General features: G+C 38.6%; 1 protein-coding gene across 1 annotated transcript in view; it reads right to left on the bottom strand.

The window, feature by feature from the left end:
* Nucleotides 1-507: 507 nt before the first annotated feature.
* Nucleotides 508-21,985, bottom strand: part of HSPA12A (heat shock protein family A (Hsp70) member 12A) — a 99,751-nt gene continuing 78,273 nt past the window's right edge. Inside the window, exons 7-12 of the mRNA XM_043985630.1 lie at nt 13,251-13,422; nt 9,913-9,999; nt 9,246-9,350; nt 7,584-7,842; nt 5,964-6,067; nt 508-5,006 (exon numbers count right to left, since the gene is read on the bottom strand). Coding sequence (XP_043841565.1) covers nt 4,369-5,006; nt 5,964-6,067; nt 7,584-7,842; nt 9,246-9,350; nt 9,913-9,999; nt 13,251-13,422 — 1,365 coding nt within the window. The 3' untranslated portion in view covers nt 508-4,368. The remainder of the gene's footprint in view (nt 5,007-5,963; nt 6,068-7,583; nt 7,843-9,245; nt 9,351-9,912; nt 10,000-13,250; nt 13,423-21,985) is intronic.

Below are 21,985 nucleotides of genomic sequence, written 5' to 3'. Positions count from 1 at the left end.
AGGCCAGTGCTTTATCCACTGCACCACCTACCTGCCCCCTGAAGTATCTTTTTCAACCTTGAATGTAGTAGGATAGACTATGAAGTTAATTCTGTATTACTTTAAAAGCTTAAAATCTATGATGTCATTTTTCAAAAAGAAAAATCCAATGATATTCTTAAAATCCTGTTTTCTGGACAATATGGTCTATAAGGGGAAATAGCAATGTGACACAATGGATAGATCACTGGACCTGGAATCCAAAAGACCTAAATTTGAATTCTGCTTCAGACACTTAACAGCAGTATGATCTGGGGCAAGTCACTTAACCTCAGTCTGCCTCAGTTTCTTTATCTGTAAAATGAGGTTCATTATATCACTTATCTTCCATGATGGTTGTAAAGATAAAATGAGGTATTTGTAAAGCATTTTGCAAACTATTTTTAGTTATTATTTAAATTACTATTATTAATTTGCATTTGGAATCCCTGGAGATCAACAATAAATACACAGTTTGGTCATACAAAATCAAGAGCTTTACTTTGCTTTATTAGACACCTGTGAAGACATAGGAGTTTGAAAATACAGTCCTGACAAGTTGTGAGTTGCTGCCGAGTGAGATTCACATTTCTCTTGTGCAGAGAGGTGAAGGACCACAATGATTAATATTTTATTATATTGTTTAGTACTCCAAGCAGGTGAGTAATGCTCAACATTATGCTCAACAATTCTTTCTACTAGTCATCTGCTTAAGCCAATTTTAGCATGAATATACAGTGTATGACAGCCACTAAGTCATTGCAGCATGAAGTCCAACCTTCCCATATGAACATTATTGACTCCAGTTTATTTTGGTGCATACCATCCTTGACATATTGACAATAAGCAGCCTAATCTGGACCTGGACCCTTAATAGCTAAACTTGACCTAAACTATGAAGGGATAGGGTCTATTTTGCAGTCTTTTCTCACAGTCATCACTCTGCAAAGTTCACTTGAACATTTTATGCCAACTTCCACTCAAGTTGAAACATATCTTATTTATTATTCCCTATCGGTGTTATTTGCTTATTCATTCAACAACACTTATTCATGCTTGGTGTATGTGCAGTGGGGAAGTTGCAAAGAAAATTCTACAGTCCCTACCTTCAAGATATTTATGATTCAATTACCCAGATGACAGCCGAGGGGGCAATTCAGTAAAGTGGGTCAAGAAGATACATCTTTTTTTCAAAACTTTCTATAAGATCAGAACATGTCTTATTAAAGTATAGTGATCGAGTTCTAGGAATTTTCAATATGATTTTTAACCTACTAGATATATGAGCATTCTTAATGAGTTTGTCTAATTGGGCTGCATTTTCAGAGTCCAGTAGAATTTCTGGCCCCAATCAATCACATCCGCCCACACTACAGTTCATGGGGTTTGTGATCTAGTCTACCTGGCTTAAAGAGACATATCTTGAATGCAAGGTAGGAGAATATTGACAATAGGAAAAGGAGAAAGGTGTGGATAGAGGGAAAGTCCCTTTAAAGGCAACCCTACTTTTGAATAATTTATTCACACTCTAAAATGAAGAAAAGATGGAGTAATCCACCCTTCTTTCCCTTCCTTTAAATGCTGACACACTGAAAAAGCCACTTGTATGGACTGAATTTTGGCTTTTTTACCCAATAAGCAGGGGCTTCAAGAATCATCAAAGTTTCCCATGGGAAGCAAGGAGTTGAAAAATCTGCCTTATTTTATAAGTAAAGTCAGACTGCCTACAGACATCAGAATGATAAACTTTCAAGTATGTGACAGAAGTAGTCATCTGTGATTAGAAGTTTTCATTCTTTTAAAAGAAAATAGTGAAAGAATGCAGACTACTGCTCTGACCTGGGTAGTGATCACTGATGAGTACAATCGATTCACAACAACATTTAGCCCTAGCCATCTGTCTCCATTCCTTTGGTCAGCCTTCCTTCCATAAATATTGCATGGCTTCCTGTTTTGAAAAGCCTGTCATTAACTAGAATGATTGAAATGATATCAGTAACAATCCAGAGTGGAATGCATTCAACAAAAAGCAAAGAGCATTTTTATACAAGAAAGAAGCCTTGTAGAAATAAAGATTCTGTACATTATTCAAATAGTGTATGTACATAAAATTATATTGTTCATGACTAAATTGCAAAGTCTTCCTTATTTTATTTGTAAACTCTGGTTCGTAAGACCAAAGAAAAACCTGTAATATTTAGCTTTTTAAGCATAGCAGGCAGCAAGAAATAGAATGCTAGCAAGCATACCTCTGTAATTGTATAGGAAATCTTTATGCCAAGTTATGTGACTAGCATTCTTGATTTATTCTTAGTGTTTCATGGTTCACATTCTATGAGGAAATTCTATAAAGAGATGTTAAAGTGAAAACAAGGGCAAAATGTAAAATGTTCAATGAAATTTTGAAATGTCATTTAGAAGATCAATAAGCCATAATAATGGGTTTGTAGTTCCAACTAGCTAAATGCCAGGTAAAGTTTCTATTCTTTCATGAAACCCCCAGCAGCTTTAAAGCTTAATGAATTTCATCAGGTAGAAAATACAGATTTGAAGAGTCAGCTAAATTGTGAGCCAGGTTCATACAATCAATCACTTTGGAGGTTTGGTCCTGGATTTTGCATGAGGGGGCCTTTGGAGAAATCATGAAGGAACATGGTAACTTTTAAAAAAGATTAAATCTATAACATCCATGGCAGACAGTTACCAAACTACCATGTGTTTTTGTCTCTAATTCTTTCTTTTCTTTATTCCTTATTGTGTGTACTTAAGAGTAAGGTAAGGTAGAAACTCAAACAAGGTCAGCCTCCGACAAATCTTCCTGAATTACAACTTTTTTTGTTTGCTTTTGTTTTTGTTTTTTGTTTTTTTGGTGAGGCAATTGGGGTTAAGTGACTTGCCCAGGGTCACACAGCTAGGAAGTGTCAAGTAGCTGAGGTCACATTTGAACTCAGGTCCTCCTGACCTCAAGGCCAGTGCTCTATCCACTGCGCCATCTAGCTGCCCCGAATTACAACATTTGAAAAAAAAATCTTGGACACCCTGCTTCTAAGAGCTTTTAGCCTATGCAGAGAAAGAGACCTAGGGGCCTATTCTCTAGAGCACCTTTGTTTTCAGCCTGCTATTTAATCCATAATGTATATATTTGGAAAGTCCCCTTCAGTAAGGTAGGAAAACATTTTGAACTAAAGAATTTGCTGAAACATTTCAAAGGAGAACTTCACTTCTTATACTGTACTCACTATGCACTGATTTTTTTCCTCCTCTAAATGGGGAACAGAATGGCCAACACTATTCCAAGGGAAAGTTTGGCCCAAGAAATTTATTTTTTATCAATTGTTACAAATTTTGGAAGTGCTAGGCTTAATTAATCCTGTGAAATATCATAAGCATCTTCTACTAAAATTAATTAGGGCTCCAAAATGAGTTACTTGATATCAACATTTGACTTGCCCATCAGAAGTACTAGCAGCTTACTTGTGTCATCTCTGGATTATGTTTGGACAGATCAACGTAATACTTTGAGCAGATCAGCAATTAAATCTATTTACATAAGAGCAAGCGTTGTCTACTGAATTATTGTAGGGTTTAACATCAGGTCTCCCTCTACCTATGCTATTAGTTCCTGGATTCACAGAGACCACAGAATAAATCTTCTTAAAGATTTTTTGTTCACTTGAAATTTAAAATCTTGTGTTGAACCTGGAATATCAGTGCACAGAATAGGCAGTCTTCTCTTACGGGTTATAAAACACTCCAGGCTCCCAATTAAGCACCACTTGAAAAACATGATGACAAAGAAAGAGAATACCTACAGACTTATAGTTCTTTTTATATTGCCCTTCAATTTTTTTTTAAAAAATCACACATATTTATGATAAAAGAAATCAAAAAGTGTCCCTTGGGCTCTGGGATCTTGTTAAATCTAAAAATACTATAATAAAAGTGCCTTAGTTCTGCTTAACTGAGATCTGTTAAAAGACAAACCAATGATGCAGTAAATATTTTTTTCAATGTCTGAGGGAGTTTTTGACCACTTCTGTTTATGTGAGAACCAGCTACCCTTCCTTGACTATCCCTGAATTCATTCATTTCTATACAGCATGCTTTTTTTTCCTGACGGTCATATGGTGTCAGAATCCCTACAAAACCCTACTAAATATCTCAACCTCCTCCTCCAAATCCTCAACTTTTCTCGGTTCTGTCTGTTCTCATCTATCCTGCTGAAATTCAAGTGGGTGTGATGGCAAGTATGAAAAGGAAAGAATGGCGCCCTCAAAACCAAAGCATTGCAGGTAAGTGAGTTGAGGTGGGGAGGGGAGAATGGGAGATGGGAGGGATGGAAGGTGAGAGTTAGTAATTTAAGAAATCTATCCCAACTTTGACACTCTTGGAGGTGGGAATATCAATGGCCATGGCTTTGATCTCAGTGTCCCCAAACTGCATGAATGTTTGGATCTCCCTCCGAGTGGCCAGTGGGGTATCATTGGTCCCAGTGAGATCCAAACGGAGGGTACCACATTTCTTTACTCCTGGATCGGTGATGAAGTTGACATTGTCTTGCTCAGCACTATAGATGTTGATGATAATGAGCATCTGGGAGGGCTTGGCAGGGGTGTAGCTACGCTTTACTGTTTCTCCCAGGGCAACGGACTGGTCTGCTGAAATGAATTTATCGAAGACATCGGTGCACCATCTTGTGCCATCTTTGACCAGCAACTTGTCTGGTGGGTGCTTCCCTTCCACATAACGGTTCAGGACTCCTACCCCATAGGTCAGAGGTGAGCGCCGCACCTTAATGACAGCAGGGTCCAGCCCAAAGAGGACTGCTCCTTTGAGGATGGTAAGACCCACATCCTGAGGAATGATGATTCGGCACTTGTTCCCAAAGGCTGACTGCACTGCCTGCTGCAGGAGAGGGGCTTCTGCAAAGCCACCCACCAGGAAGAGAAATTTGACATCTGACACCTCAGGCTTCTCAAACAGGTCCCCTGAAAGGGAAAGACCACAGCATGTTTGTTCAAGGAGAGAGAACATCCTCATGGTGAAATATATCAGGTGGTTCACCTGAGTAATGGCAGATTTTATCTCATAAAACACTGAAAATAAAAGAAACAGGAAAAACTACTAACACTTATTAAAACACACACACTAATTAGAGTGAGGGAAAAGTCTCATCTACAGAATAATTTTCAAGAAATAAGCTCAGACTTCAGAAGACAGATGATGAAGTGTAACCCATCTTCTGACAGAGAGGTATTATACTCAGGGGAAAGAAGGAGACTTGCATTTTTGAATGTGACAAAGCTGAAGATTTGTGGGGGTTTTTTTTTTTACTATTTATATTTGTTAATAAGAACTGTCTTTTTCTTTTTAATTTTGTAGGAAGAGGGCACTAGTGATAGTTTTCAAAAGAAAGGAATAAAGGAGGGAAAGAAGGCAACAAAGAAGGAAGGAAAAGAAAATAGAAACAGACATTGAAGTTTTTTTTTTAAAAATCAATCAATCAATAAAGATTGATTAAGTGTTTAATATATGAAAGGCACAGTGCTAACTAAGCACTGGGGATACAAAAAGAGGCAAAAGATAGCCCCACCCCTCACAGAGCTTATACTCTAATAGGGGAAACAACATGCTAACAAGCAAATACACTGCACTATGAATCTCCCAAAGGTCCTTTGTGGTGAGGCTGGTTGATTTTATTGCACAGGGCAAAAAACCAGTCTATTTTCCATTGCATTGAATAACTGAGTCTCTACTGTTTGGGTTTTTTGTTTTGTTTTGTTTTTTGGTGAGGCAATTGGGGTTAAGTGACTTGCCCAGGGTCACACAGCTAGTAAGTGTTAAGTGTCTGAGGCCGGATTTGAACTCAGGTCCTCCTGAATCCAGGGACGGTGCTGTATCCACTGTGCCACCTAGCTGCCCCATCTCTACTATTTTTTACTTACGGAGATGATCGATGATATTGTCAATTGTTGGCTTAAAAAGGGCATTCATTGCATCTGGGCTCATCCTTAGCATTCCCTGGGATGACCATTTCACAAAGTCTACACTGCAAAAACATTGCAGAGAACAAAAATGAAATTATAAATGTGTATACAATATAATAATTTACATTTCTATACCATTTTGTGTATATTATCTTGAGCCTCACACCAACTCTGTGAGATAAGCAGTACAAGGAAATGCACACACATATGTGTACATATACACACATACATATCATCACCAAAAATATATTTTTATCAAATGACTAACTCAAGTTATAAAGATATATTTCTTCTTCATTTTCTTCTTAATCAAGGTACTATATAACAAGACTAGACTAGGCACCACACCTGTCTCATAGTTCCAAGGAGTCAACTACACTGAGTTCCTTGCCACATTCAAGCACAGTGTCCTTGCTAACCTATTCCTGAGTCTCAGGACATTAGAAATATCCCCATGCCTCCCAACCCTGTCTTCTTTCTTGCTCTTCTTAACTAAACTTGCAATTGGGAGTTCCACATAGAAACCCAACATAGATCACTGTCAATTAATCGCTTTGGAAGAAAAACAAAGATTTCTTAGACAATGCTGGTGGGAAATAGAATCAAACACAAGATATGTACCAGTCAACAGAGAACATATTTATCACCATCTCGCATAGAGCTAGTGGACAAAATATCTAATGATAATGGCTTTTATTTATATAAGTATCTAAGGATTACAAAACATGTCCCTAATAACCATAACCACCCTGTGAGGTAGGTAGTCTGTCTACCATCAGACCAGTAAGTGAGAGAGCCTTGAAGAATCACAGATCTGAGAGATGGAAGGGACTTCGATGTCCATCTGGGTCAACCCATACATGAAAGGAATTCTCACTCAAACATATGCCAGACATAATGGTAATATAGCCTTTGCCTGAAGGCAGGGAACATACCACCTTTTAAGGTAGCTCAGTCTGTTTTTAGACAGCTCTAATCATTACGACATTTTCCCTGACATCAAGCTTAAATAGGTCTTTTGGCAATTTCCACTTACTCTTTCTGAGACTGCCCTCAGGGGCTTAAGAAGTTTATAAATCATGGTTTGCCTATTCCTTTTCAGTTACCTTTTTAAAAATCAAGGTAAGTTCACCCTGTACCACTGGACCCTTTCTTCCCTACCCTTCCACCTGCCTACTATAAACATACTCAGAAATCTCTATAAAATAGAAACTCTCACATAAGCCTAGCAGGTTATTGGGGGAAAGCTGGCTGAATCTTCTTCCAGAAACTGGTTTCTTGCCCTTGGGGAAGCCTCAGTCCAGCAAGGACACAGTTCAACTTAGAGGAATAATGTGGCCAAGTCAGACAGGTGATAGGGAGTAACATCTGGGCATCATTCTCCAGGACTTCCTAGCTTTTCCCATTTGCTGCCTTATCCATTCAAAGCAAGCAGTTTATCCATATTTCCACCATGATTCTTCTGAGTCTGCCCCAGAATATCCCCACCTCACTCTCCTGAATAATTCTGAATAGTCATTTAGTAAAGCACTGAATGGCTAATTTACTCATCTCTCTAGTAAGGATTTATTTACTTACTTGCTTTTTCTCAAGGCATGTTCCACACTGTGACCTCGAAACTTCTTATAGTAGTCAATGAAGGAGAAGGGCAGATTGATATTTAGGGGATTGGTTCTATCAGGGGCAGCAGCCCTTTTGCGCGACTCAAAAGCAATCATTAAGTCTACCCAGGCTGCCGGACGTTTAATTTTAAATTGTTCGATAAAATCTTCTCCAAATATTTTACACAGAAGTTTTTCAAATTCATAATCCACTCCCAAGGAACCATATGGTCCACCTAAGTAAAAAAAAATGTTTAATTTCTATGTGGAGAATAGTTAACAAACAATAAGCACAGTGGGCCTTTTGGCTCAGCACTTCCCAATCACAGATGTGTCCATCAAAATGTTGCTCTAGAAAATTATGATCAGCAGGACTTTGGATGAGTAAGTGGTTCTATCTTTGGTTCATTTTTTAAACCAACAAAGATGGAAGCCCTTCTAAGAAGCAAGTTATAACATCATCCCTTGGTTCCTAAGTTGGTGTTCAAGTTCTCTTTCAGCTTGAAAATTCTGAGACAATGATTGCAAAAAATCAGGGACAGATTTTAATGTTCTCATTCAATGTAGAGGCAATGTTCTGGGTCTGTGAACTTTAAAAAATATGTTTTTATAAGTTTATTTCAATATAATTGGTTTCCTTTGCAATACTACATATTTTCTACATTTAAAAACATTATTCTGAAAATGGCTCCATAGACTTCACCAGCCTGCCCAATGAGGTTATCACACACATACACACACACGCGCACACACACACACAAGTTATGAACTCTTTTATTCAGAGGCATTTTTTCTCTCAAATTACTCATTAATTTTAGTGATCTACTTAAATTACAGATCTTTGATGCACTAACTTAAATAAATGTCAAATAAATGACATTTTAAATTGCTAAAGGCAATCAGTCATAAAAGACCATGGAATTTCAATGACACTATCTCCTGAGGAAATTTTTTTTTTCAAAATCTGGAAAAACTCTGAAAGTTCACTTAAACCCAAAACAATATTTAAATCTACAAATTACTAAGAATTGTTCTCCACATAAAGGCAGATCACAGAATGGGCCCCAAATCAACTAGCAACATTTTAAAAAAGTGAGGATGTGACTAACTTTATCTTAGGCAAGTCACTTAACTACCAGAGTCTTTCCATTTCTATTATTCTTTGATTCTATACCACTCACATCCTAGAATTTGGTTCTCCATTAGCATATGTGCTGAGAGATGACTATATTATAGGAGAAAGCATTACAGTGACAGTGCTGCAGTATTTGCAGAGAAGCTCCAATGTATATTTTACTTCAGCGATAGCTTTAGAATGATAGACTTTATAGCCCTTAGAGCTAAATGATACCTAAGAGATGATCTCATTTAATCTCTTCATTTATGGATGTTGAGACTGAGACCCAGAGATCAGAGGTGTCTAGCTTCAGTACATGTAGCTAGTAAGTGAGTTACTTCTAAATGGGCATTAGTAATCCCTGCTGGCAGTGAGCCTAATCCCACATGTTGGCACCCAAATAAATATGAATCACCTATTAATGATACATCTGAAGATAAACTTATTTAAAATGCTAGAAAATGTTCCAATCCTAGGATAGTTAGTGCTACAAATGGAGTTTAAAATGGAGAAGTAGCTTACCTGTTGACTTGTACAGTTCTTTAAGGTGTCCCTCAGGCAATCTGATCTGATGGACAGTGAGGTCCACTGTGCCTCCTCCACTGTCCACAACCACATACCTGTCACCTGTTAAAAAAAATGATGACCTTTCACATCGATCTCCTGATCAAAACACACTTGGAAGCCCACTGAATGGAGATGAGGTTGGCAAGCAAGAGGTTACCTATTTAGTAGCTCACACTTGGATTATTCATAAGTAAGAGTGTTTTCAATATCTACCCAATGGTAGGGGTTGAATATGAAAAGAAAAGAATGAGAATGACAAGAATGCAGCATTATTATTAAGCAGAGGCATATGCAACTGCCACACACATTCAAGAAATCTGTTGCTATGTTAATGCTGCTGAAATTTTTAGTGCTTGATATGCAAGTCCTATCCTTGGACCATGGTGCTCTGTCTCCTATCTGAAGAAATTCAGGTCGGTTCCAATTTCCCCTTAACATCTTAGATTATTTTGTTTTTATAGCATGCAAAGTCATACCCTCCTCCCTCACCTCCCCAAAAAGGACAATCTATAATCTCACTTGACTTTGACTGTTTTTCTATAAATTCAAAACAAAGTCAAGGGAATGCATTTTGGCCAGGAGCAGCAAACCAACAAGAGTAAAGGTCATTCAAGGACTCTACCTTCCTCCAATTCAGACCAGATCTCTCCTATGACATTTTCCACCAAAAAGGTCCGACTCTGCCGATTACGACGTATGTGTTCCTTAGCTAGTTGTCAATAGAAAAAAAATTACTAAGTATGAGAAGACATAAAAAAGCTGGTAGAGTTCTCTATACTAAGTATAGACTAAGTACAAGAAAGTTTAGGGATGTAACCTTTTAAGTAACGTTTGACTAACATGGCTAAATAAATACAAGAGAATTATAAAACCAGTTCCTTTTAGATAAAGTCATTATTCCCTTCAGTCTTTTGCCATTCATGCAGGCTGTAATTAAAGCCTTCATCCTTGTTAAATAGTTTGCAGAAATTATCTTCTGCATATTAATTTGTTTGTTGTTTTTTTTTTTTTGAGACACTGAAAAACAGCTATTTTCCTGACACTGTTGTACTGAGTAAATCCAGGATAGCACTATCTATGAACCAGCCTTGCTGTGCCCTCCGTTAGGTAACTTTACCTCAACGGGTTATGTCTGCTGGAAGTAATAAGGGATGGGTTTTCTGAGTCTAGTTCTGGAATGAAATAAGGCTCCAGTGCTGCATTGTCTCCTGGTCATTTTCCTGAAACTGATGAAGTCAGTAAATACCTCCTTTAGCCACTAGGTGGCACATTCAATACCTGACCATTCCCAGGTTTTGCTTTTCAATGAAAATTCAAGAGAAAGGCTCAGAGCTCAATATTAGTCCAGCTATTGGGTTACGAACTGTAATAGCTCCTTATGTGTTCACAGAAACATTTCCCTCTCCATTATTGTCTGGTGATCTCCAGGACAACTTATTAAGCAGATAAGAGTCACAATTATGTCCCCTACCTTAAAGATGGAACCAGAGAGTTTGTTAATGTCCATACAAGGATTAGTGACAGGGCCCGGAATAGGACCCAGGCCTCCTGATTACCCATCCAGATTATCCATGTGCCTTTTCACTGTACCACACTGCTTTGCCCTAACTCTTAGAATCATATTTGCATTTAAGTTTGAATAAAACTAGTGTAACTACAAAGATAATATCTACTATACTTGTTTTTGTTCAGTCATTTTTGGTACGTCTGACTTTGTGACCCCATTTAGGGTTTTCTTGGCAAAGATAGTGGAGTGATTTGATATGTTTTTCTCCAGATCATTTTACATATGAGGAAATGGAAGCAAACCGGATAAAGTGACTTGCCCAGGGTCACACAGCCAGTAAGTGTGTGAGGCCAGGTTTGAACTCAGGATGATGAGTCTTCTTGACTAAAGGCCCTGCATTCTATCCATTGTGCTATCTACTGCAATACTTAAGGCTAATTTGTATTCATAGAATCCCAGATTTAGAGCTGAAAGGGACTTCAGAGGTGAGAAAGTCCAACAGGTTCATTTTACAAACAAGGAAACTGAGATTCAAAGAAGCTTGGTTTTAACAGGATCATTGTAAACAAGGGGAGAGGATCCTTGAATTTCAGGTCATCTTAATCTCTGCTTGCATGTTTATAATAAAGTGCTAGTGTGAAACAAGGCAATATGACTTCTGGGGAAAATATTGCTATGTGAAAATAAGTGTTATAAAAAATTGCTTCTCAAACTCTTGGATGTCACTTTTGGGGCCATGAAGGCCTCCTGTCTGAAGATGATGAACATGAAAAGATGCTTTGAGCAAACATGGTTATTCCAAAATTTAACATACCAGTAGACATAGAACATGATAAGTACAAAATGATAGTGAAAAATGAATAGAAAATAGGGCTTTCAAAGCACACATTTTCTGCTACTTCATGGACTTATTTTTAGAAGCAATGCATTTTCAGAAGCAAAGCAATACCTTGATATAGAATGAATTTATTCTGGAGAAGAACTTGCTAAGGTGACTATCCAATAAATCAGCAGTGTTATTTCTTTTTAAAATGTGGCATTATGACTATCCAGGTTGTTCTTTCATATTATTTTCATAATGCAGTGCAGTTTGCCTAAAGATATGTTCATTTCTCCTCATATTTAAAAAAAGAGGCTTCTGGAATGTTTCTTAGCATTTGGGAGTATCCTGCTCTCATGTTACTCAAATGCAAACTGGGATCTTTCACCTGGTCAGACTCTTATCTTGATTAATTCTGGCTAAATTGTGTTCCAAAATCACATAAATGCTCATTTGTGTGTTGTTAAAAGTCTAGAATCATCTAGCCAAAACTAATGTTTATGATGAAAAAAAATGTTAGTGATATTTTAAAATTAAAAGCACTCATATGTGTTCCTGTTCCAAAGTCCTTAGGAGACTCAATGGATCATGGTCAGCCAAGAAAATGAGGCCTGAGGTTGTGCGTGGAAACTATTCACAAACAGTCAGCTCTAACTTTCTCCTTTCCTCCCCTGACCTTTATGAATAGAGTCTGGTATGGAATTATATCTGTACACAGGCTTAATTCTCTCCAATGTATAAGAGGGACTTCTGAGATGGGCTCAGTGGCTTTCCTCCCACATTCTATGTTTTCATTTGAAAATTTAAGACTTTGGGTAGACAAGACCATTCATTCCCCTGAAACTCTTCCAAGTAGTTCTAATATCCATCCACATTGGCTGTTCTTGGGAAAGAGATCAAAGAGGAAGGAAACCTCATCAAGTTTGGTGGTGCCCAAGAACCCTTGATAAAGGGAAAAGAAACTTTAGGGACACAAAACAAGCTTCTTATTGACATAAATGCAAGAAACCATTAAAAAGGAACGGTTTGTCTCGAACATAGTACTACATTCCCTATAACTGTATATACCTTTCTATCTATTGAAAAAACAAGTAAAGAAAACTTCTTGGGTTGGGTTTTTTCTCCCAGTTTAACTAGATTTTCCAATAATGCATACAATTGGCTAATAATACATGAAATAGTTCTAGTGAATGAATCAGATCTAAGCAAATAGTTCTCATAGATGAATTAGAAACAGGCATGTTATATTAGATTAGGAATCCGTTAATAGACAGGATTAATAGTCAAATGTAATATAGAGCTATGATCTCTCATGGCACTCTGAAGTAGCAGCCAGGGAACATTCCTTCCCATTTGTCTGTTCTAATAAGAATCATTTTAGAATGTGCTGAAAACAAGCCTTTTCTTGGCTCATTTGGTCCCTCCAAGGGTCCAGGTGGGGGGAAAATGGATCAAAGCAGATTCAGGTTGACCTCTTGGGAAACTGCTCCTTGCTCTAATGGAATATCTTGGTTTCAAGGAACCCTTGATTAACAAATAAAAATAAACAAATCAAGGCAGAGAAAGGCAGAGAGAGAAAGTGAGAGCACCAGAGGAGAGAGAGAGGGAGAAGAAGAGACAGAGAGAGAGGTACCCTGTGCAAACCCAGCTCCTACAGTGTCACTGGAGGTGTAACCATTGACAGCTGCTTTGCTGCTCAGGTCTATCATCTGGTGGAGGCGAAGTTTCCTGCAGTAGATGGAGGCTGCTTCTGGTTCCAGGGCGATTATCAGCTGTTCTGGATTTTCAGGGGTGGCCATCTCCGCCTGGAAAAAAGAGTCAGTGAAGCACATCTGTGGCAACCAGCTCCATGGCCTATCCTTAGGATTGACACTGACATTGATGAGAAAATTGGGGGTGGGGGAGTATTGCATGCTCTTTCCCCAAGCTGGTTTCTTTGCAAATTCCTCAGAAAGTCTCCACCGTGTGGATTCAGGATTCTGGTGGAGCTGAAGTCAAGAGTCCAGTGTCAGGTTGTACTGGAAGAACACTGGACAGACATGTACTACATATTTCTCCTGTTTCTTCTTTTTTGTCCTTTTATTCCTCGGAGTTTACAAAGGTAGTGCAACAGATTTTGCTCAGGACACCCTTGTGTTCTTTTCATCTGTGAACTTAAAAGGGTCCCAAGTGGGACAAGAATGAAATTTACCAATGCAGATAGACTCAACAGGAGTCCACAAATACATAACTTTTGTACTTTAATGAATTTTGAAAACTCATAGGATCATAGCTTCTTTGGGGGTGATGGAGCTAGCATTTATATAGAACTTTAAGGTTTATGAAATACTTTACAAATACTATTTTATTTTGTCCTCACAACAACCCTAGGAAGTATGTGCTAGTATTATTATCATTCCCATGTTACGGTTGAGGAAACTGAGGCAAAAATCAAGTGAGTTGGGTCACAAACCTAGTAAGTGTATGAGTCAGAATCTGAAACTCAGTATGTGTGTGACTCCAGGTCTGTTGTTCTATCTACTGTATCACATAGCTGCCTACAGGACATGAAGAAACTGAGACCCAGAGAGGTTAATAAACTTGCCCAAGGTAATACAGACACTAAGTAGCAGAACTGGGAACCAAAGGGAGATTGTTCATTTGAACAGATTCTGAAAGTACGATCTGCTTTCTTTCAACGCTCTGGAATCTTCTTTGTACTGAATATCTCCTGGGAAAAAAAGGGTCTGGGAGGTTATCAGCTGAATCTTGGGAATTTTTTTTTTAATTCAGAAATTTTTGTTTTAATGGGCTTTGGCCTATCATCTTCAGAACTTCAATGGAAGAGAGTAAAAAAAGCATGACTTTCCATGCCAGTGATGAGATGCAAACATGAACTGCATGGAGAAGCACATCTGAAATATCAAAATTATTTGAAGACCCCTTATGGAAGGATGGAATAAGCATACACGCATATGTATATATGTATGTGTGCATATACACATATATATGTATGTGTGTATATACACATGTGTATTGTGTGTGTGTGTGTGTGTGTGTGTGTGTGTGTGTGTGCGCGCGCTCCAGGCATTGTGCTAAGTTTTTTACAAATATTACTCTCATTTCTGAGGTAGACTATGATCTCTGCCTGGAAAAAAAGAATTAATGAAGGATACCTGTGGTAACCTGCTCTATTGCCTATCTTTGGGACTGACACTGGGGAGGAAGCTGAGGGGGTGTGCTTAAAGGGAACAGTTCATAATTACCCTATTTTAGCAGAGATATTTTCAATTAAAGATTTTTCCCCCTCCTTGATCATATAGTCAAGTGACCATTTTCACATTCCCTTCAGCACACAAACTAATGAACTAATGACCTTCTGCCTGAAATGCATTATACTTCCACTTTGTAAGAATGATCAAGAGTCATCTGTCAATTCTTAGAGCAAATACAGGAGCTTCAAGGACCACCTATAACCAATCTCCTCTGTCTGTCTGTCTCTCTTTCTCTTTCTCTTGTCCTCTCTTCCTCTGTGTGTGTCTCTCTCCCTCTCCTTTTCTCTCTGTTTCTTTCACCTTCTGTGTCTCTGACCCTCAGTCTGTCCTCTCTCTCCCTCTCCTTCCCCTCCTATCTGTTAGTCTGTCTCCCTCCTCTTCCTCTCTCCCTCTCCTTCTCTGTCTCTGTCTCTGTCCTTGTCTCTCTCCCTCTCCCTCCCCTATGAGAACCCAAATGTAGACCAAAGCTTTCTAATTGATGCTGTTACCAGAATTAACTTAGTTGAAAACCTGTTGGTGAGTAGAAAAATGAATAGGGTCAGTCCTTTGTTTGTTTTCACTGTTGACACCTCCCTAAAATGTTCCCATTCATTGCCATTCTGACTTCTGAGAAAAGGATTCCAGAATGATTATATGCTATATTAGGCAAGTGAAATTGAGTGATTCCTTTTCATAGACCACAAACAGAAGGAAAATTCCTATAAATTATTTGAAACTCAAAAGGAGAAACTTAATTCTATGTTTTCCTTCATGTGAGTTTAAATTTTTAAGAGTCTTGCATAAATGGAAGTCAAAGAGAAAGGCACTGAGAAGAGAGTTCATATAAGAATACTCCTGCCACACAGGAAAGAATGCCTAGAATTATGGATGTAAAGTATGTCTGTCTGGTGTATATGTCTGGTGCTGAGATGCAGCTGGTCTATTCTCCTGCCTTCATTTGCACAAGAAATCCAAACTAAATGAGTATCTCTTTAAAAATCCTATTGTATATCTCAGTAGCAATTCTCAGGGTCTAATTGTAAAGTGTTTTTTTTGTAATCAGAAAGTTCTACTTCCTATTCAACCTATATTTTCTAGGCAATGAAGGGCTGAAATATGCTATGCCCCCAGAATTCAGGGACCAGGCCCAAAAAAGTGTCAGCATCCTACACGAAATCAATTTTGGAAACATTCTAGCCATGTGCAGAAATAACAGACTCAAAGAGATGGTTTGTAAACAGTTTGCTGTTGTTCAGTGGTTTGTTCAGTCGGGTCCGCTACATGACCCCATGTCTTGTTGTTGTTGAGTCATTTCAGACTTTTCACAACCCCATTTGGGGATTTCTTCTCAAAGATACTGGATTGATTTGCCATTTCCTTCTCTAGCCCATTTTACAGATGAGGAAACTGAGGCATACAGGGTTAAGTGACTTGCCCAGGGTTGCACAGCTAGTAAGTGCCTGAGGCAGAATTTGAACTCAGGTCTTCCTGACTGCGGGCCCAGTGTTCTATCCACTGAGCTACCTAGCTGCCTCCACAAAGCTGAAGACCCACCAAGGGTGCAGAAACCCCATTAGACTCAGAGCAAGCAGAAAGACTTCTGCTTTCACCCTCTGCCCCTAATTTTTTTTCAATTGTAGCACAGTTACTGTGTTATAATTAGAGCCTCTCTCTTCTTGTAGTTTTTTTTTTTTAATAGATAGAAACTAGGCCCTTTGTATCACAGACTTTTTATGTTTTAGCTATCTGTTCTCAAGATTTCAGAAGGCCTCTTCATGAAACCTCCCCCTCTACATCTCAACCTGTCCATCCTTTAAATGCTACTTCTTCGAAATGCTGTCAGGTACTGAGGGGTACTGGAATTTGGACAACTGCTTCTCTCTGGCTGTCTCATCTATTTTAGGACAAAGATTTTCATGTCAGAAAAGTAATGTCTCCATGATTACTGACGAGTCACATGGCACTGCCCTTGGGTTAAAGAGCATATGATTCAAAATCATAGCATTAAGGAAGGAAAATAAATCTAGATTTTTATATATTGGAATATATCGGTCTGTATTAGGAACCTGGATATAATGTCAGGATTGTTTCTTTCTTATGCTCAAAATTTTGTTGTTGTTGAGTTGTTTCAATCGTGTCTGACTCTGTGATCCCTTTTGGATTTGTTTGGCTTTTTTTTTTTTTTGCAAAGATACTGTAGTGGTTTGCCTTTCCTTCTTCAGATCATTTTACAGATGAGAAAACTGGGGCAAATTGGGTTAAGTGACTTGCCCAGGGTCACACAACTAGTAAGTATCTGAGGCTAGATTTGAACTTAGGAAGATGAGTCTTCCTCATTTCAAGCCCAGAGCTCTATGCCACCCAGCTGCCCACTCAACATTTTACTCCAGCCCAAGTGGTTTGACCACATAAATATCCTGCACCCTCATATAAATCAGCTGTGATCCTGAAGTATACAAGACACTGAAATAACTAAAAATAAACAAAACATACAAAAAACCAGTGTCACCATTATCTAGACAAGACAGGGCCTAGCACATGGCAGATACTTAATAAATTGACAATGGCAACAGTAGGATGTTGAGAAGGAAGTGATAAAGCTGGAAAAATCTGTTTTTCTAACCAAGCCTGGGGAGAAGAATGAAACCTAACATGAATTCTCTCTGAGGCATTATTAACAGTGATGAAGTTCTTCACTTTGACTGAAAGTCAGGAATATCACTAACTAGGCCTTAGCCTTCACCTTACTTCTTCCCTCTGTTGTGCCACCCCTCCCTCCTCCTCACCATGACCGGGAGAGGAGCTTCAAGGTGTGGTGGTTGGAAATAGTTCAGATTTAGAGTTTGAAGGCCTTACATTTGTGCTTTTGGGCAAAGTCACTTCTCTCCTGGACACAGTTTTCTCATTTTTATAATGAAAATTTTGGACTAGCTCTAAATCCATATAATGTGGCACAAATCCAAGTTCAAGGTTCTCTTTATTGATTGATTGGATGCCATTTATTAAGTGCTTAGCACAGCACCCAGTACACAACAGGCACTTAATAAATATTTCTTGACTAATTAACACAAGCAAATAAGCATTTCTGAAAGATTACAGTAGCACCAGCTCCTAACAAACAGGTGATGAACTCAAGATACAAAATGACATGAACATTTTCAGATAATACCAACAAAGGAATTTATTTTGTTTGATTATACATATATTATATGAAATCTCCCCCCTTCTTTCTTTCCTGTTTAAATTGGAAGAGGAGCACTGGAGGGAGAAAAAAAATAAATGCTTATTAATTTAAAAAAGAAAAATAGAAGAAAAGCTACAGTAAAAAGTTGTTGGGTTGTTTTTGTTTTTGTTTTTGTTTTTCCGGGGCAATAAAGGTTAAGTGACTTGCCCAGGGTCACACAACTAAAGTCTGGGGCAGTCACTGTTCTTTTTTGGGGAGAGAGGGGCAGGGCAATAAGGGTTATGTGACTTGCCCAGGGTCATACAGCTAGTAAGTGTCAAGTGTCTGAGGCCAGATTTGAACTTAGATCCGCCTAAATCCATGGCCTGTGCTTTATCCACTCTGCCACCTAGCTGCCCCTAAAAGTTTTTTTTTTTAAGATTATAGTATCAGGTAGATAAGAAAATAATTTTTTATTACTTTACTAAAACAAACTATTACATTAATGCTAGATAAATAGAGAACATCCTTCACCTGGATTCCTTTTTAGAAAGCAGAGAGCTGGTAGGAAAAAAACTCCCACTCCCTCCACAAATAACTATATTAACTAGTTCTGTACTAGAAATGATCTGCCAGTGGAATCAGAGGTCCTCAGTTTGAATAATGGTTCTGCCACTTACAACCTAAGTGACCCTGGACAAGTCACTTCACTTTCTGGTCTCAGCTTTTTGATGTGTAAAATTAAAGTGGGGGTGGGGGGAAGGAGGGGAATGGACTAGTTATACTCTAAGGTAGCCAGATGGCACAGTGAATAGAGCCCTGGGCCTGAAGTCAGGAAGACCTGAGGTCAAATTCAACTTAAAACATTTACTAACTTCGCATCCTTAAGCAAATCATAATCTCCGTCTTCCTCATCTTCCTCAACTGTAAATAGCAGCCAATTCACAGGATTGTTGTGAGGATCAAATTATATGATATTTGTAAAGCTCCTAGCACTGTTCCTGGAATATTTTTGTTGGTGTTGAGTTATTTCAGTCATGTCTTACGCTTTGAGACCCCCATTTTGAGTTTTCTTGGCAAAGATACTAGAGTGGTTTGTCATTTCCTTCTCCAGTTCATTTTACAGATGAGAAAACTGAGGAACATAGGGTCTAGTGACTTGCCCAAGGTCACACAGCTAGGAAGTATCTGAGGTCAGATTTGAACTCAGGAAGATGTCTTCTTGACTCCAGGCCCAGTACTCCATCCACTTTGCCGTCTAGCTGCCCCTGACTAGAAGAGTAGATATTTAATAAATGCTTATTCCCTCCTAATACCTTCTAGCTCCAGACTCAGGATGTATGATCTACCCTTTTGTGCATGAGGCTACCACAAAAGTTTGCCTTCTCATCCGTATGTCGTGGATTGTTTCTTACTCTGGACTGCTCCAAGCCAGCAGCCAGCCAGGCACCATCTCTGATGCATAAACTATGATTCTTATTATTCCCTGTTTGAGCTATTAAAAGAGCCTCCCTAGTGTTTCATTGCTCAAAAAGATGCATTAAGTCTCCTTTGAAAATAGATGACTAAGGGGCAGCTAGGTGGCACGGTGGATAGAGCACCAGCCCTGGAGTCAGGAGTACCTGAGTTCAAATCTGGCCTCAGACACTTAACACTTAATAGCTGTGTGACCCTGGGCAAGTCACTTAACCCCAACTGCTTCACTAAAAAAAAAAACAAAGAAAGAAAGAAAATAGATGACTAAAGGATGTCAAACGGTATAAAAGAATATGATTACTCTTCTGAGTCTCCAACATCCTAGAATGATGAACCTATCAAAAAGGAAGACACCAGATGTTTCTGAGGAAAAGGAAGTAAAAACAAATCAAGGCAAAACATGGTTAGAGAGTGACTCCCTCACTAACAAGTTTTCCTGTCTTCATTTGTTTGTTAAATTTGAGGTGCTTAGAGAGGAATGGTAATGGTAACTGGTAGACCCTAACTTGACAGCCCTAAGTGTGAGATACAGAAAAATACCATGAAGTGGGATAAAAATAAATTACATGGTGGCAGCTAGGTAGTGCAGTGGATAAAGCACTGGCCCTGGATTCAGGAGGACCGGGTTCAAATCTGGCCTCAGACACTTGACACTTACTAGCTGTGTGACCCTGGGCAAGTCACTTAACCCTCACTGCCCCACAAAAATAAATAAATAAAAGATAGATAGATAAATGAGTGAATGAATGAATGAATAAATAGATGGATAGATAAATAGCTAAATAAATAAGTAGGTAAATGAATGGATGAATGGATAGATAGATAGATAGATAGATAGACAAACAAATAAATAAATAAGTGAATAAATGAATCATATGTCATTTGCTAAGAGACCCAGATTCACATGTAGAAAACAAAAAAGAACATTTGGAAAATGGTCTTTCAGAGGAAAAAACAACAAAACATCAGGCCAACTCACAGCCTCAAATGAACTCAACAGTGCCTTGATTTACATATTCACTGAAATGATAAGCAGGAACTCATAGTTTTGATTGGTGAAACATTTGTATAGGAACTCTATTAAATGGTCATTGACACAAACTATCAGCTGCAATATCGTGCTCTCGCCACTGAAGTCTAAGTAAAACAAACAAAGGAAAATGAGCTGAATTAAAACCAGCCATGAAAATTCACACACCAGCAGATTGGGAGGAAGGGGAGATCATTTGCCTTCAAAGGTTGTAGCGACACCTTAAAAGGTCTGTGATCAATATGTCATTTCTCCAACTATGACTTCCTCCATTTGGAGAGCAGACTCTGGCAAATTTCAGTAACAAATTCACAACAGCCATGGATTGTCTCAGCCAGAAACAGCTACTTAGTTCCTGATGCGTGAAAGAAGGTCAAACTTTTTAAGAACCACAAACAGGAAAGAAAAACAAAACAAAACACTACAACAAAGTCCATCCTATCACTGCATTTTCTGGCCAGTTTGAAACATCTGCATGTGCTCAGGGGGACTGCATGGGAAATGTTTTGCAACCTGAATGAAGTGTAAGAAATGATATTTTGTTGCTCTGAGGGGGAGGGATTGTGGGACAGAGATTTAAATCTGAAAGGAACTGAGACTGAGAGAGGTTGGGTGATCTGCCCAGGGTCATGTAGCTAGTAAGAGTTTGAGGCAGGATTTGAACTCAGGTTTTCCTGAGTCCAAATCTGGTGCTCTACCCACAACATCCCCTAGTAACAATGGAATTCTGGTATCTGAGCAGGGAATCCAAGCAGTTCTTATCAAATCTCAAACTGCAGTAGAGGAGAAAGAAAGAAAAAAGAGAAAAACTTAACTCCCCATTTAACTCAGAAATAGGTTCCTCCCCTTTCTTTCTTCCCTTTGGAGTTTTATATTATTTTAAATATTGCATTTTTAGGGCACTTTCAGCCTTTCAAAATGCTTCACTTGGCATGACCTGGTGATTTAGAAGAAACTGAATATCCTAAGATTAAGTGTCATGCCTATGTCCACAGAGCTGAGATTTTGGAGCAGGGATTCATACCCAGAATTTCTGACTCCAGGTTCCATCTTCTTTCAACTACACCACCCTATCTCTAGCCATAGCTCATATTTACGTAGTGTTTGGGGTTTCACAAAGTGCTTTCCTCCCGGTAAAGAACACAAATTATATTTTCTCCATTGTCTATGGACTAAAAGAAAAGGAGGAAGTATAAGACCATCAATTTGGCTGGCTCATTAAAATAAGGAGATGCCATTAGCATTCCGTTGAAAAACACAATGTGAGGAACGGTGTACCACTTCCGGGTAAACACTCCTACATTTTCATCCGCTCCACCAAGGCCTTAAAATGACCATAAGATCTATTGAGCAGGACCCAAGACCTGACATAGAAATATTCAGTTGTCTGATCCAAAGGTGTTGGTAGAGGCTGATGTTGTCATTGTTTTAATCACTGCCGCTCTGAAAAATCTTAGCTCTTTCTC

Source organism: Dromiciops gliroides, chromosome 2 (genome assembly GCF_019393635.1).
Source record: "Dromiciops gliroides isolate mDroGli1 chromosome 2, mDroGli1.pri, whole genome shotgun sequence".
In the NCBI taxonomy this organism is placed as follows: Eukaryota; Metazoa; Chordata; class Mammalia; order Microbiotheria; family Microbiotheriidae; genus Dromiciops; species Dromiciops gliroides.
This window is presented reverse-complemented; position numbering and strand designations above follow the sequence as displayed.